The sequence below is a fragment of the Spermophilus citellus genome (genome assembly GCF_964194105.1).
Source record: "Spermophilus citellus genome assembly, chromosome: 6".
In the NCBI taxonomy this organism is placed as follows: Eukaryota; Metazoa; Chordata; class Mammalia; order Rodentia; family Sciuridae; genus Spermophilus; species Spermophilus citellus.
Genome location: NC_138187.1, coordinates 34424220 through 34438818, shown reverse-complemented (window position 1 = coordinate 34438818; position 14599 = coordinate 34424220). Strand labels below are relative to the sequence as shown.

At 59.5% G+C, this 14599-nt stretch overlaps 1 protein-coding gene across 1 annotated transcript; it reads left to right on the top strand.

The window, feature by feature from the left end:
• Positions 1 to 7161: 7161 nt before the first annotated feature.
• LOC308652105 (neutrophil cytosol factor 1-like) lies at positions 7162 to 14332 on the top strand (the record flags this gene model as incomplete). The annotated part of the gene is made up of 8 exons (XM_081299808.1): positions 7162 to 7252; positions 9610 to 9690; positions 10078 to 10153; positions 10270 to 10435; positions 11394 to 11449; positions 12696 to 12818; positions 13124 to 13231; positions 14211 to 14332. The coding sequence occupies exons 1-8, from the start codon at positions 7217 to 7219 to the stop codon at positions 14330 to 14332; spliced, it is 768 nt and encodes a 255-aa protein (XP_081155934.1). The 5' UTR covers positions 7162 to 7216.
• Positions 14333 to 14599: the final 267 nt, after the last annotated feature.

Below are 14599 nucleotides of genomic sequence, written 5' to 3'. Positions count from 1 at the left end.
AGGGGCACTTGCCCAAGCCACAGCACATGGCAGAGGGGCCAGGCCTGTTTAAGATGGTGGCAGTGAAGCTGTGGCCTGCTTGGAGCCCAGCAGCCCCCACAGAGGCCTGGCCCCCCTGTTGAGAAGGCCAGTGGGAAGGAGCACGGTTATTTAGGAGGTGAGATTTGCCCATTAGCCTTTAGATCTGAATTTGAAAAAAAACGTGTCTGGGTTCTGAGGTAGATCTGACGTGTTCCTGTTCGTGGGACAACGTGATTCCATGGTAGTTCAAGGCGGGATGGGATGACTAGCCAGTGTGGTCAGGTGACTTGGGACCCTTGCAGACCCCACTCCTGGAGCAGGTCTGTGTCCCTGGACGGTACGAATTCAGTCCTGTTGGCTAAGTAGGGTAAATCTCACTGCCCCCAAGCCCTGGGGGAGAGCCTGAGGGTCAAGCTCTGTCCTGGAGTGGCCTTTGCCTAGGGCCTTCGGGGCAGCCAGCCGCCTGGCACCAGAAACAACGGCCCTTGCCCCCAGCCACAGCATACAGGCGGGCGATGGCAACTGGCACAAACTGTCCTATGTAGTGAGGTTCAGGGCTCTGGAGGAAGCTGACACCCCGCCCTACACAGGCCTGAGTCTGGGCCTGCGCAGCCTTGGGGCCCGGGTGGCACTCCTCCATTCCCTCAGACGGAGGTGCTGGTTCTGGGCCTCCTCAGCCCCCACATCTGCCTCCTGCCCCAGAAGCCAGCAGGTCTGTAGGGGAGGAAGACGGTGAGCCAGCCCTGGCCACACCCAGGCAGCGCCTAGCCCCGGCCATGTCCACACGGCGACCAGCTCTGGCATTGGCTGACTCTTAGTGGGCAGATGATTGTCACCAAGTGTGCACCTCTGGACACTCAGGGTCCAGCACTCACCCCCTGGAAGGGAGCCCCAGTTTCTGGACTTGTGGTGCATGCTTTGAAGATGTCATGTGCTCCCAGAGAGGAGGGGACCCTTCAGGCATCTGTTTCTAGTGCGGACTCCACTGCCCTGCTCCCTGATCCTGGGGTTCGCCTCTGCTCCAGGTTTGATTCATGGCAGGTGCTGTGGGCCTTGCCAGCCGGCTCCTTCCCTCTGCACACTGGCCAAAACCAAGGGCTGTCTGGCTGCGGTGCTCCCTCTGGGCCTGAGGCCGCTGTACCTTGCTGGTGGTTTGGTTTTGGGGAAGTCGGTGACACAACACCTGTTTGTGAAGCTGCTTCCTGCCTCGTTGGTTGCAGAGGAAGAGGGCGGCGTTACTGGGGCTTCTGCTGTGCAGTGGCGGCCCCCCTAGGAGCCAGGACCTAAGTGTGCCACAGGCAGGTTTCCAAAAGGTCTGGTTGGCAGGACACCCTGGTGTGCGTCCCTCAAAGCCACATATGCCCTGTGCCAGCTGCGCCCTGGGTCTCCCTGGGTAGTGACAGGCTGCATCCCACCACTGCTGGCTCTGCACTCTTGGGGACAACTGCAAAAGTGGCCAGCCCGCCCTGAAGGGACCTTGGGCTCATTCTCAGCCCCGGATGGTACCGAGCTGCTGGGCTGGCTGGGAGTGCTGCCGCAGGGCAGCGGGAAGGGCAAGGGGAGCCAGGTTTTGGGCGGGGCGGCCTGGAGAGTCCCCATCTCTCCCACAGGTATTTCCAGAGGACAGAAGCGCAGTGGGATAGGCGTGGCCAGGGCAGCCTCCAGACTACCTCCACCACCAGCCTGGCCTTTGGCCCAGGAAGCTTGGGCAGATCTGCCCCACCGCAGGTGCTGCTGCCCCGCCGGCTGAACCTGAAACAGGCCCACGTTCTGCAGCAAGACCCCCTGACCCCTGGCCTGGAACTGCCCCTCCCCTTGCATCCCTGCACCACGGAGGCAGCCCTGGCACCTCACCTTGCTTAGTGCTCACAGGAGCCCAGGAGGTGGGCACAGTTGTCAGTGCCCTTGTACAGTTGGCAAAACTGAGACCCAGAGGGCTTAAGCAGACTGGCCAGGGACTGTCAGGACCAGCCTCGGGGTCGGAGTGCTCACAGCCCAGCAGTCTGCCCTCCCCACTGGGCCTGTCAGGGGCCTGGGTCCCCCTCCCTCCAGTGCCCCTGAACAGAGACCCAAGGACACCGTGAGCTGCCCTAGAGAAGAGTCCCACGCAGCGGGGCCAGTGGCGTGGCCTGAGCCTGTGTCCTCTATGCAGTGGCCAGGTGTCTATCCCTGCTCAGCAGGGCACGTCCCACACGATTGTGCTGAAGGGAAACTGGGGTCCCTGGGAGGCGGAGCCCCTATGAGTAACCTGTAGAAACCTCTTGCCCTTGCGACCTTGGCCCCACAGAGCCAGTGTCCCGGCCAAGCAGTTGGCTCCGGGGCCCCTCCTGCTGCTCTGGGCCTGTCTAGAACTGTTCTGTGGGCTGGCCAAGGGCTGTCACAGTGGCCTGGCAGAGGATCAGGATGTCAAGACCCTAAGAAGGGCACCAGAAGGGTCTTAGGCCTCAAAAGAAGTGTCCCACCACAAAGATCACCTCCCCTGGCAGAAGATCCCAGAGGGCCCTGCTTGGGCCTGGTTTCCAGACATGAAGCCCCTTTCCACACTGTCCACTGGCCCAGTCTCGGGGATTTCCTGGGTAAGGAAATGACCAGACCAGCCCATTTGGGGAAAGCCGAGAGTGGCCTGAGGGAAGCCAAGGTCCTCCCTGCCTCCCCTCCCGTCTGGCCTGGTGTGAGAAGTTCCCTCCTTCCTGCAGGCTGGTGGGGAGGGGGCTGTGGGGTTGGAGGACGGGCCTGGGTTCCAGGCCCAGCTCTGCTTGCCAGCTGGGCCACCTTGTGACCCCTCCCCCTTGCTTCTCCCATCTGTGAAGTGCAGCACTAAGGGTCCTGGAGAGAAGCTGTTATCACAGTGCAAAACACTGCACCTGACCCGGAATCCTTCCTGCTGGGGACCTAGGGACTTGGGGAACTCGGGTATTGCTTCATTGCCCAGGTGACAGCTCCCTGGATGTCTGTAGCAGTCATAATTCGTACTGCTTAGCTAAACTGCAGTTTTCTACATATTTCACATCTTTTAAATGACTTTATGTGGTGCAGGGGACAGAGCCCAGGGCCTCACACACTAGGTAAGCGCCCTGCCACTGAGCCGCACCCCAGCCCTATTTCACAATTTTTTAAAGTTTTTAAAAATTTTATCTCCTCCCCTACAAAAAGTCTGTATTCATCATCTCCTTACCTATTTGTTCATCCCTCTTTGTGGGGCAGGGAAGGTGTTCACCCACTGTACTGGGGCTCCGAGCCAGGGCCCGGCATGTCCTCAGTGCACACTGTACCACTGGACTACACCCCCGGCCTTCAGTTCCTTAAAAAAATAATAATAATCTGGTACCAAAGTGCTCCATCCGTGCGTTCACATGAATCCCACGTCACCCTGACAAAGACCTAAGGCCTGCTCACAGAGGTCACTACAAGGTCAAATGTTCTTGGCACTACCTGGCCTGTGCCAGGGGTCACATAGGCACAAGGCCAGGTCTCCGGAGGCTGCAGGAGGGTGGCAGCTGAGCCAGGCCTGGTGTCCCCAGGACCCAAAGGCCTGGCCGGGCAGTTACTCAAGAGTAGGAAGCCTGGGAGGGGAAGGAAGTGCTGAGGCCAGAGGCCACTTGCAGCAGTCCTGTGCCTAGATCCTTCTAGGCCACGGCACCTGCGACGGGACCAGAGGGGACGCGGAGCTGAGGTGGCAGGAGGAAAGCCACCAGCCTGGGGTCTGCTCAGTCTCCCATTTGTTTTCAACCTCTGTTTTTTTTTGGGGGGGGGGGGCAGTAACCAGGGATTGAACTCAGGGGCACTAACCACAGAGCCATGTCCCCAGCCCTATTTTGCATTTTTATTCGGAGACAGGTTTCACAGAGCTGCTTAGGGCCTCGATATTGCTAAGGCTGGCGTTGAACTCACATCCTCCTCCCTCAGCCTCCCCAGCCCCTGGGACTACAGGCGTGGGCCACGGAACCTGTTTTCAACCTCTTACAGAAGGACAGCTGTGACCTTACTTGAAGTTCCTTACTCGAAGTTCAGACAATGAGTTCACTCAGGGAACCAGGTTCCCTCTCAAGGAAGGGCGCATTGTCCAGCCCCTGCTGCTGTCCCCGCCCCAGAGCCAGAGATCACCTGGCTCCCAGCACCTCAGGCTGGCCTAGGTGGTTTCCAGGCCAGGCCTTGAGTGCTGCAGGGGGTGCCTTCGCCTCCCGACCCCCGCGTGCTCCAGGAAGCTGCTCTTCCATGTGGCCTACCCAGGTGCCAGGATCCCCGGCACACCCAGAGAAGGGACACAGGAAACTGCTCACAAGGACAGATTCCCTGATCAGAACTTGGGCTTCACTCAGAGCTGTGCCATACATCTCCTGGCTGTGACAGTCCCGCATGCTCCTCAGGGGACGTGTGCACATGCACTCCAAGGAGAGGCTCAGTCACTCAGCAGCAGGGGGTCATAGCCCGGGTACTGCAGGGCCCTCTGTGATAGGGGTGGGACCAGAGCCCTTGACTGAGGGGCCAGGGCCTGCCCTCCAGGACGCACGCTCTGGCCAGCAGAGAAGTGAAGTTGGTGACACATCAGGATGGGCGCTGGGGACAACAGTAGAGCAGGAAGGTGGGGGGCGAAGCGTCCTGTTCTGTGTGACATTATCAAGGAAGGCCTCTCAGTGGAGGTGACATTGGCCAACGTGTAGGAAATGAGGATAGGGTCACAGATGTGGGAAGATGAAACCAGGTTGTCACAGTGCCAGGGCCCTGAGGTGGGAGCAGTGGGTGTCCCCAGGAGACAGGCCCTGGGATGGGCCACATGGGCGCCAGGGCCACCTGTGGGCCTCCCTGGGAGGTCGGGGAGGTGGAGCCATCCTGCTGCGAGTGCCTGGCCCATGCCCTGTGACTGCCCATCTCTGTCCCCGTCCCCTTACCCCCCTGTGGGAGCTTCAAAAAATTCCCTAGAAACTGAAGGAAGCAGTGAGGCCCTTCCTGCGCCCTCCCCGTCCCCGCCCAGTGGGGACAGTCGCCACCAACTTCCTCTTTCCAGCACATTTAAGGCCCAGCCTGGGCGGCTCCTGGGGAGGCCAAGCCTGAACCGCTGCCAGCCATGGGGGACACCTTCATCCGCCACGTTGCCCTCCTGGGCTTCGAGAAGCGCTTCGTCCCCAGCCAGCACTACATGAGTACCCAGCAGCACTGCGCGTGACCACTTGGTGGGCGGCCGTGGGGGACGGTGATGTCACCTCGCCACACAGGGGCCACCTGGACTGGTGAGGATGGGGTCTCAGGGTATTGGGCTGGTGGCCATGGTCGGCCAGGTCGCGGTGGACGTGGGCTGTCCTGGCTGCAGGCACTCCCGCCCGCCACTGCCCCGCGGCCTGGCACCCGGTGGCCCCCAGCCAGGCTGTCCCAGCTGCTCCTGGTGTCAGTTACATACAGTCTAACTCCTCAGGGCCACACCAACAGGGGGAGCAAAAATGTCCCCATCCTGCCCAGACATGCCACCCTGTCACTGGGTCCCCAAGCCCAGAGGAGTCAGGGAGGTCCCCTGCTTAGTAGATTGTGACACTTGTGTCAGTTTAGCACAGGGGCCAAGAACACGAACACGACTCTTCCTCCCGCACCCTCCTCCTCCCCGGCCTCTGAGCCCAGATTATCTGAGTTATCTCGGGGTGGCCTGAAGGCTCCGTATTCCATTGCCATGAACTCTAGGTGCCCCGTGTTACATGACTACAGTGGCCGCCAGCCAAAGTCAAGGAATCGGTGTTGACAGGCCCCAGTCCCCAGGCCACAGACTGCACGCAGGTGTCCTCGGTGTTAGTGTCTTCAGGCTCAGCACGACGTCTGTGACCAATCAGCCATCACCGTCTTCTTTAATCTGGATCATTCTTTTGGGGGGTGAGGACCAAACCCTGTGCATCGAGGTGGTCACTTGGCCAATGGAGCAGATCCCCCGAGCCTTCTTCACGGGTCTTTGTCCTTCTCAACTTTGGCACTTTGGAGAGGGCAGGCCAGGTGCTCTGTGGAATGTCCGTCTGGGTTCATCAAAAGCCTCCATGAGATTGGTTTGGACGGCCTGGGCAGGGACGTCTTGGAGGCCACTCCAGGCTCCTGCGACCTGGCAGGTGCCTGCAGTTTCAGCTGGTCCCACTTTTGCAGAAGGGACTTTTGGCTCCAGCTCTGGGCTGTCTTCCAAGGTCATCTGTGGTCGAGCTTCTGTTTTCCCCTTTGTCATTGGTAGCCAACCTCTGGAGAGAGTGTCGGAAATGATGGGACTGTCCTGTTCCCGAGGACCCTTGCCCGAACGACGGGAGCCCTCCTGAGAGTGATTTCATAAACCGCCATTCTGTCTGCACTTCACTGTCAAGATCTCCCTCCTCATTTGTTTGCTCAATTATGTCCACATGGGCACCTGGGTTCCTGGTTCACCCAGTGGGTTACAACTACTTTCATTACTCAAGTCTCCTTTAGTCCTTTGGGATGGGTTCCAGGACCCCCAGGGGACACCTGAAATTTGGGGACAGAACAGAACCTGACATGTCCTATACATACATACCTATGATATAAAGCTTGACATATAAGTTAGGTCCAGTAAGAGATTAACAGTAATGAGTAATAAGATACAACAATTAGCCAGGCCGAGTGGTGCATGCCTGTAGTCTCAGCAACTCCAGAGGCTGAGACAGGAAGATCACAAGTTCGAGGCCAGCCTTGGCAATTTAGCAAGAACCTCTCAAAAAAAAAAAAAAAAAAAAATTTTAAAGCCAGGCATGGGGGCGCTGTGGACATCGTGTGTGTGTGTGTGTGTGTGTGTGTGTGTGTGTATTCACAATTTTTGCCTTTTTTTTTTTTTTTGGTACTGGGGATTGAACCTAGGGGTGCCTAATCGCTGAGCCACATCCCCAGCCCCCTTTTTTATATTTTATTTAGAGACAGGTCTTGCTGAGTTTCCTAGGTCCTCACTAAATGAAAGCTGCCATTTCAACCATCTTTAAGGGCACAGCTCCCAGGGTTGAGCGCACTCTCTTGTTCCCTCTCCCCCGGGGCCACCACCCGTCTACAGAGGCTTTCATTATCTTAGGTTGAACCTCCACACAGTAAAGAGCACCTCCTGGTGTCCCCCTCTGGCCCCACAGCCACCACCTACAGCTTGCTGCCTGCCTTTGGCCACCGTTAGGAACCTGGCGTGAGCGGAAGTGTGCGGTCCTGACCTCCAGCGCCTGGCTGCCTCCTCTGCATGCCGGCCCCCAGGTCCATCTGCTTTGTGACATGGGTCAGAATTTCCTTTCTTGTCATGGTCGAATAACTTTCCATTATGCGCCTGAACCACATTTTTTTTACCCACATACGTATTTTAGACATTTGGGTCCCTTCTATCTCCCTGCTGTTGACATATGAAAGTTCGTGTGCAAACACCCATTGAAGCTGGGTTCAGGGTCGTACTGCTGTGCACCTGTGGTCCCAGCTGCTTGGAGACTGAGGCAGGAGGATTGCTTTTTGGAGTCCAGGAGTTCAAGACCACGCCGGGAGCCTGGGCAACACAGCCAGACCCGGCTCAAAAATCAATAGCAACAGGGGCTGGGGCTCAGGGGTTGAACACCCCAGGTTCAATCCCTGGTATCAAAAAAAATACACACACATACACACACACACACACACACACACACACTAGTGAATACTTTCCTGTACTGGTTTTATCATCCTGTGTACACTTTTTTTCTTTTCGGTGCCCGAGGATGGAGCCCAGGGCTTCCTGAGGGCTGAACCAGGGTTCCACACCTGAGTGACGCCCCATTCCTGTCTGTTCATTTTATTTTTGGTGCATTTCAAAGTACATCGCAAACACCGTTGGCTTTGTCCTGGATCCCTCAGCATGTCACTAACCACAGCTCAGTATTCTAGTTTTTTCTGTTCTGATCCCAAATTTACATCAAGCGAAATCCACCAATCTCCAAGGTGCCTCTGCTAGGTTTGGAGGGGGCTGGTCTCTGTGTGACCCAAACTGCATCCGGGTCCAGAAGGTGCTTCACTCCCCATCTCTCCCCACCCCAGCGGCCGTCCCTGTCCTTACTTCCTGCCCTTCCCGGCAGCCCTGCTGATGCAGGACATCCTGGATGTGGGATCAGACAGCCAGAGGTGGCCTTTCGTGCCTGGCACAGTGACTTGCAGACCCCGCCAGACTGTGACACGCATCATTGATTTGCTCCTTGGCACGCTGAAGAATGTCCTCCTAACATTTTGCAGAGTTGTGTTTTTATACTGAATTGTTCTGTGAATGGTTTTATGGAGCTGTAACTCACAGGCACCCAATCCGACGGTTTCAAGTGTGTTCGCAGTTGTGCAATCGTTGCCCAAGTCAGCTTGAAACCTCTCAGCCACACCTCCCTCCAGAAAAGTCTGCACCTGTTGGCAGCCACTCCCCCCAGCCCAGCCCCAGCGACCACACACGCCTCTCCGGTCTGTCTCTCTGGATCTGTCTGGTCTGGACATTTCGTAGGAATGCAGTTGTACATCATCTTACTGAGTTCTTCCACGGCTGAGGCACACCCCTTTTCGTTCCCAACTTCGTGTGACACCCACACCAGCTTTAGGGGTGAGGGCCTACTTTTCTCTCTAATTTATACGACGAGGAATCTGAATTAATGTCAGAGACACGATATCTGTTCATTTGTCATTACTAGAACAAAATGCCTGAGGCTGGGTAGTTAGGAAGAAGAGGGATTAGCTGAGCTCTCAGGTGAGGAGGCTGAAAGTCCAAACATCTTGGCGTAGGCTCTGGGGAGGGTGTCATGGCGGATGGCACCACAGTGGTTGCAGCACAAGAGAGAGGAGAGAGGTCATATGGCAGGACAAGAAGCCGGAGAGCTACCTCAGTCTTACAAGAACTAATCAAAAGGTCCCACAAGAACCATCTTCATCCTTTCCCCGGGCAGCACCCCAGTGCCTATGCCCTCCTACGAGCCTCCACCTCTTAAGGGTCCTACCAGCTCCTGACACCCTCACACTGAGGACTGAGCCCTCGGGGACAGGCCACATCCTAACCCCAATGGGAGCTGCCCGTCTTGCCTCACGGGTCAGTAGCTTCTTGTCACTGTGACCAAGAGGGAGGAGAGGTTTATCTGGGGCTCCTGGTTTCGGAGGTTCGGTCCCCGATTGGCAGACGCCATGACCCTCGTCCTGGGGTGAGGCAGGCCATCGTGGCAGAAGGACGCGGCAGAGCCAAGCCGCTGCGCTCCTGGCGCTGGGAAGCAGGGCAGAAACCCAAGAGAGCCAGGGACAGGACATGGTCCCCAGGGGCGTGGCCCAGGGACCCGCTCCCGGCCGTTCCCGACAGCCTGCAGTTCCCACCAACGGCGGACAACCTCCAGCTGTCGGGTCAGTCCACCGAGGACATCAGGGCCCTCGTGATTCAATTGCTCCACCCCAGGACAGTGCTGCATGGGGACCAAGCCTTCTGCCTGAGATTTGTAGGAATATTCCGGAACATTCCCGGTCCCAGCGCTGTGCTTCTGTGGCCCAGGCCCCCCCCCCGCCCAGGGTGCCCACACCCCAACCTTTAGCTTCCTCCATGGCTCATGGCAGCCCCATCCGGGAGGCTGAGTGAGGTGACTGTCCCCATTGTCCCCGCAGGTGTACATGTTCCTGGTGAAGTGGCAGGACCTGTCTGAGAAGGTGGTGTACCGGCGCTTCACCGAGATCTACGAGTTCCACGTGAGTGTGGGGTGGGCAGGGGACACTGGCCCGCCCGGCTCTGTCCTCGGGAGGGTCCTGCCCGCCGTCCTGGGGAACAAGGGAACCCAGGTCCCTGACCCACAGTTTAGGGTGCCGTATTTAACTTTCAAGAAATGTTAGCCACCGCGTGTCCCCACTGCGGGGACCACTCACAGCACAGGCGGGTGGGTGGGAGAGAGAAGAAGGAGGGGTGGAGGCCGCACGGCCAGGTGCCCTGACCGGGGCCAGCACAGCCCGGGGTGGAGGGAAAGGATTCCCTGGTGACCTGGGTGAGGGCAGGCGAGGAGGAGGGATCCAGGCCTGGACGTCCCTGGCCCGAGGGGTCCAAGGGGGCCAGGTCCTCGGCATCTTCCCTTCTTCTTCTAGAAATTGTTAAAAGAAATGTTCCCCATCGAGGCCGGAGAGATCAACCCCGAGAGCAGGATCATCCCCCACCTCCCAGGTGAGGGCGTTGGCCACCGCCCGGCCCCTGCCCCCCTCCACGGCCCCTGCCTGCACTCCCCTTGGACTTGACCTTGTGGGTGTGCTCACGCCCTTGGTCTCTCGCCCCTCGGCCAGCTCCCAGGTGGTTTGACGGCCAGCGGGCGGTGGAGAGCCGCCAGGGCACGCTCACTGAGTACTGCAACACGCTCATGGGGCTGCCCGCCAAGATCTCCCGCTGCCCACACCTCCTGGACTTCTTCAAGGTGCGCCCGGATGACCTCAAGCTCCCCTCGGACAGCCAGTAAGTGGCCGCCTCCGCCCACCAGGCAGGAGCGGGAAGGCGGGAGTGGGCCTGGAGGGCAGTGGGGTCTGCCCCATTTTACAGATCAGAAGCTCCAAGCTCAGAGAGGGCAAGTGACCTGTCCCAGTCACACAGCTGGAAAGGAGGAGGCAGGTGCCAACCCAGGTGGTGTCATCTGGCCTGGGACTCCTCTGAGCTCCTGGTGCTGAGGGAAGCCCAAAGTCCTAGGTCTCGTCCTGACCCTTCGGCCTTCTGCCTGTGGACCAGGAGTGGCCCCTCCACCCTCTGAATGCATCCGTGATGGGGGGTGAGGATGGAGGGATGGGTGTCATGCCAGGTACAGTGACAGCATATCTCCAGTGTCCTTCAGGGACACAGGGTACTGAGCGGGTCTTGGGCTCCTGTACCCAGGCCCTGCATGGAGCCACCTGGGAGGCTGAGTGAGTTCCAAGCAGCTGGGGCGAGGGGCCTCTACCAGTCTCTCTCTGATCACCAAACTCAGGGATGGGCCTGAAGGACAGGTCTGTCCCTAAAGGGAGGCAGAGCCTGATGGCACTGCCCCAGACTGCACTTGTTGACCTTGAACTTGTGGCTTGGTCCAAGGGAGGGCAGCTCCATGGCGGGAGGAGGTGGTAGGAACGAGGGGGCTCTTGAGGCCCCAGGGGAAGGCCACCTGCAGCCACCAGTGTGTGGGGTCACCCAGCCAGGAGAGGAGGGCCTCTGCCTCCCTGGGGCTGCGGGGGGCTACCAGCCCTTTGCACGCCCCTCCCTTGGGCTGACCCAGCAGAAGCCCTGGTGGTTCCCCAAGGCCTCCCTCCAGGATCTAGCCTCTACTGTTCCCTGCATTGACAATTCCCCTCATTTCTTAGCTCCTGGGAAGTCCTCCTGCAGGTCTGCCCAGAGCCTTCCCTTCCCCAGTGGGAGGCCCAGGGTCTGACCCAGACTGTTCTCTTCTTAGGTTGAAGAAGCCAGAGACATACCTGATGCCCAAAGATGGCAAGAGTAACGCGGCAGGTGAGAGGGCGGGGTCAGGAGCAGGGGTACCTGGGTACTGCCCACGTGGTCAGGGACCCAGAGCTTGGGGCCGGCAGGGGAGACAGCAGCTGGGGAGAGCAGCTGTGCGGGCTCGTGTTGTCCCATGGAAGAGTTGGGTCTCCGGGGGACACTGTGCAGGTGGTAGTATATCTCCACCCCGTGGCTGCAGAGCCCCGCACAGCCCCTGCTCCCAGCAGCCTGGGGGACACGTGTGACTGAGTGAATGAACAGGTGTTGGGAGCCAAAGTGGCCTTCAGGGGTAACACAAGGGTGTGACTGTTTCTAGTCTGGATTGTCGAGTGGGGGCGCACGTGACCTCGGGGGTTCAAGGGCAGCCTAGGCAATGTGATGAGATCCCGTCTTGAAAGAAAGAAAAAGAGAAAAGAATACCAGCCAAGTCACCACCTCTGTAGGGACAGGAGATGGGAACGGCTGTGCCATTGAGTCTGACGTGACTTCAGACTCCTACCCAGGCCACCCATCCGTGCAGTGGGACTTGGGCTCCTGAGCGTGGCCCGGGCAGCTCAGCCTTAGAGCATCCTCAGCTGAGCGAGGCCTCCATGAGGCCCGGAGACCAGTGGTGCCTGTTGGCTGTGACACGAGGCACCGTGGCCCGAGGGACGTGCACAGCAGGAGTGGACTTTCTCCTGGTTCCGAGGCTGGAGGCCCAGGGTCTAGGGGTCGGCAGGCTGGTCTCCAGGGGGCTCTGGCCTTCTGGGCCCCCTCCGGCCTTCCCTGGGCTCCCTACACATCGGGGCATCTTTCCTTGCAAGGACGCGGGTGGACTGCGGCAGGTCCACCCTGTGGCCTCATTTTAGTTTGGCCCCATGTCCACACATGTCGCGTTCTGAGGCCCAGAGTTAGAATTTGGGGGAGGGCTGAGCTCCTAGCAAGCAGCAGCGGGGGCAGCGTCTGGGGCTGGCTGATGTGGGGACTGAAGTCCCTGCAGAGGCACCTGACCTGCAAGGTCCCGGGGGACCCCAGCGGATCCTGGTTCATGCTGGAGAAGGCCACTGGGGGCCACCTCCAGCAGCTGAGAAGGGCCCGGGGGATGGGCCGGTGTCGGGAAGGCGGGTCCCTGGGTGATGCAGGGCTGCCAGGCTCTCTGCCCACCTCCACCCACCTGGTAGCCTGGCATTGCGGGGTGGGGGGCGGACGGTGCGGCCCTGGTGACTTGTGCAGAGGACACCTTCCCTGCTCCTCACCCCACCCTCCCCTGCCCCAGATATCACGAGCCCCATCATCCTGCAGACGTACCGGGCCATCGCCGACCACGGGAAGAACTCGGCCTCGGAGATGGCCGTGGCCACAGGGGACATCGTGGAGGTCGTGGAGAAGAGCGAGAGCGGTCAGCTCCCCACCCTGCTGCAGGCCTCAGGCCCTGCAGCCACCACCCCACCAAGGCCAGGCAGCCTGGGGCCCCCGGGCCTGGCCCCTGCCATGTCCACGCACATGTTCCACGGGGGGCCACAGGGGCCGTATAGGGGGGCCACAGCTCATTTGAAGGGGGCTCGGCGCTGTCACGCGGAGCCTGTGGGCATGGAGGTGACACTGCGGGATCTGTGCACTGGGTGTCTGTGGGTCTGTGTCTTCACCCTGATGGCCGAGGCAGGCTTCGTCCCCACCTCTTACCTCCCCATGTCCCTGGCACAGGCTGGTGGTTCTGCCAAATGAAGGCCAAGCGTGGCTGGGTGCCAGCATCCTTCCTGGAGCCCCTGGACAGTCCTGATGAGGCAGAGGACCCAGAGCCCAACTATGCAGGTGACAGCCAGGCCACGGGACTGCTGGAGGAAGGGGCGGGAGGGCCCGGGATGTGCAGAGGCCAGGGTGACTGCTTTGGGTTTGGGCCCGATTGCCAGGTGGGCAGAGGCGGAGGCCCATCCTCTGGCTCGGGGCCTCATGGATCATGGTGTCCTTGGCCGAGACAGGGGACCTGGGAGGAGGTCAGCCAGGGTCACAGTGTGGCCGCCTGGGGCTGGCCCAGCAGGAAGACCTGGGGCTTGGGGAGGAGAGCTGCCTGCAGGTGGTGCCACCGCTGCCCAGAAGTGGAACCGGGCAGCCCAGGGCTGATGGGGCCAGCAGGGGGCTTGGAGGAGCCAGGATGTTCGGTCATGTTTTAAAGCCCAGGAAGCTCACCACCTGATGGTGGGTGGGGGTGATTTATGGCTCCTCCTTAAAAACTAGAAAAGGGCCGGATGCAGTGGCGCAGGTCTGTAATCCCAGTGGCTCCGGAGGCTGAGGCAGGAGGATCGTGAGTTCAAAGCCAGCCTCAGCAACTCAGTGAGACCCTGTCTCTAAATACAATACAAAATAGGACTGGGGATGGGGCTCAGTGGTCGAGTGCCCCTGGGTTCAATCCCTGGTACCCCCTGCCAAAAAAAAACACCAACGCCTAGCAAAGGCCTGCCGGCCGCAGGTGCCAACACTGGGCCAGCGCTGTGTGGTTCTGAGTGCCACGGGCATGGGTGCTCCCCTACCCACTTTTCACATCTGGGTGCCTGGCCAGGCCTTGGTAGCTATGAGACTCCTCATCTCTGGTGTGGGTGGTGGTGGGTGGGAGGCAATTCACTGGGCATAGTGGGCAGAGGGCTGAAGGCCAGAGTGGACCCCAGCAGTGGGTGGCAGGAGGCACCTGCAGAGGGAGACCAAGAAGGAGCAGGGTGTAGGAGTGAGGCCAGGGATGGTGATCCTCATGCTGGGCGGACCTCACATCATGTCCTGTGGCCCTGTCACCCACCAGGTGAGCCCTACATCACCATCAAAGCCTACACTGCCGTAGAGGAGGACGAGATGTCTCTGTCCCAGGGGGAAACCATCGAGGTCATTCATAAGCTCCTGGACGGCTGGTGGGTGGTCAGGTAGGAGAGTACCTCCCCACTGCAGTGCCTACCTGAGTCAGCTCTGGCCTGGGCATAACCTGTGTGGGCTCTGAGCTGGCGTGGCTGAGTGACTCTGGGTGAGCCACCACCCATCTCTGGGCTGTTTTCATCACAGTAGCCAGGGCTGGGGGATGAGCTCATCCTGCCTGTCCTGTGGGGTTTACTGTACTGGTCCAAAGGGGTACACATCCCTTTGTGACTTAGGGTCTTTTCCTGGCTGGTCCACCAGTTTTTCTTCCTCTAGCAGCAC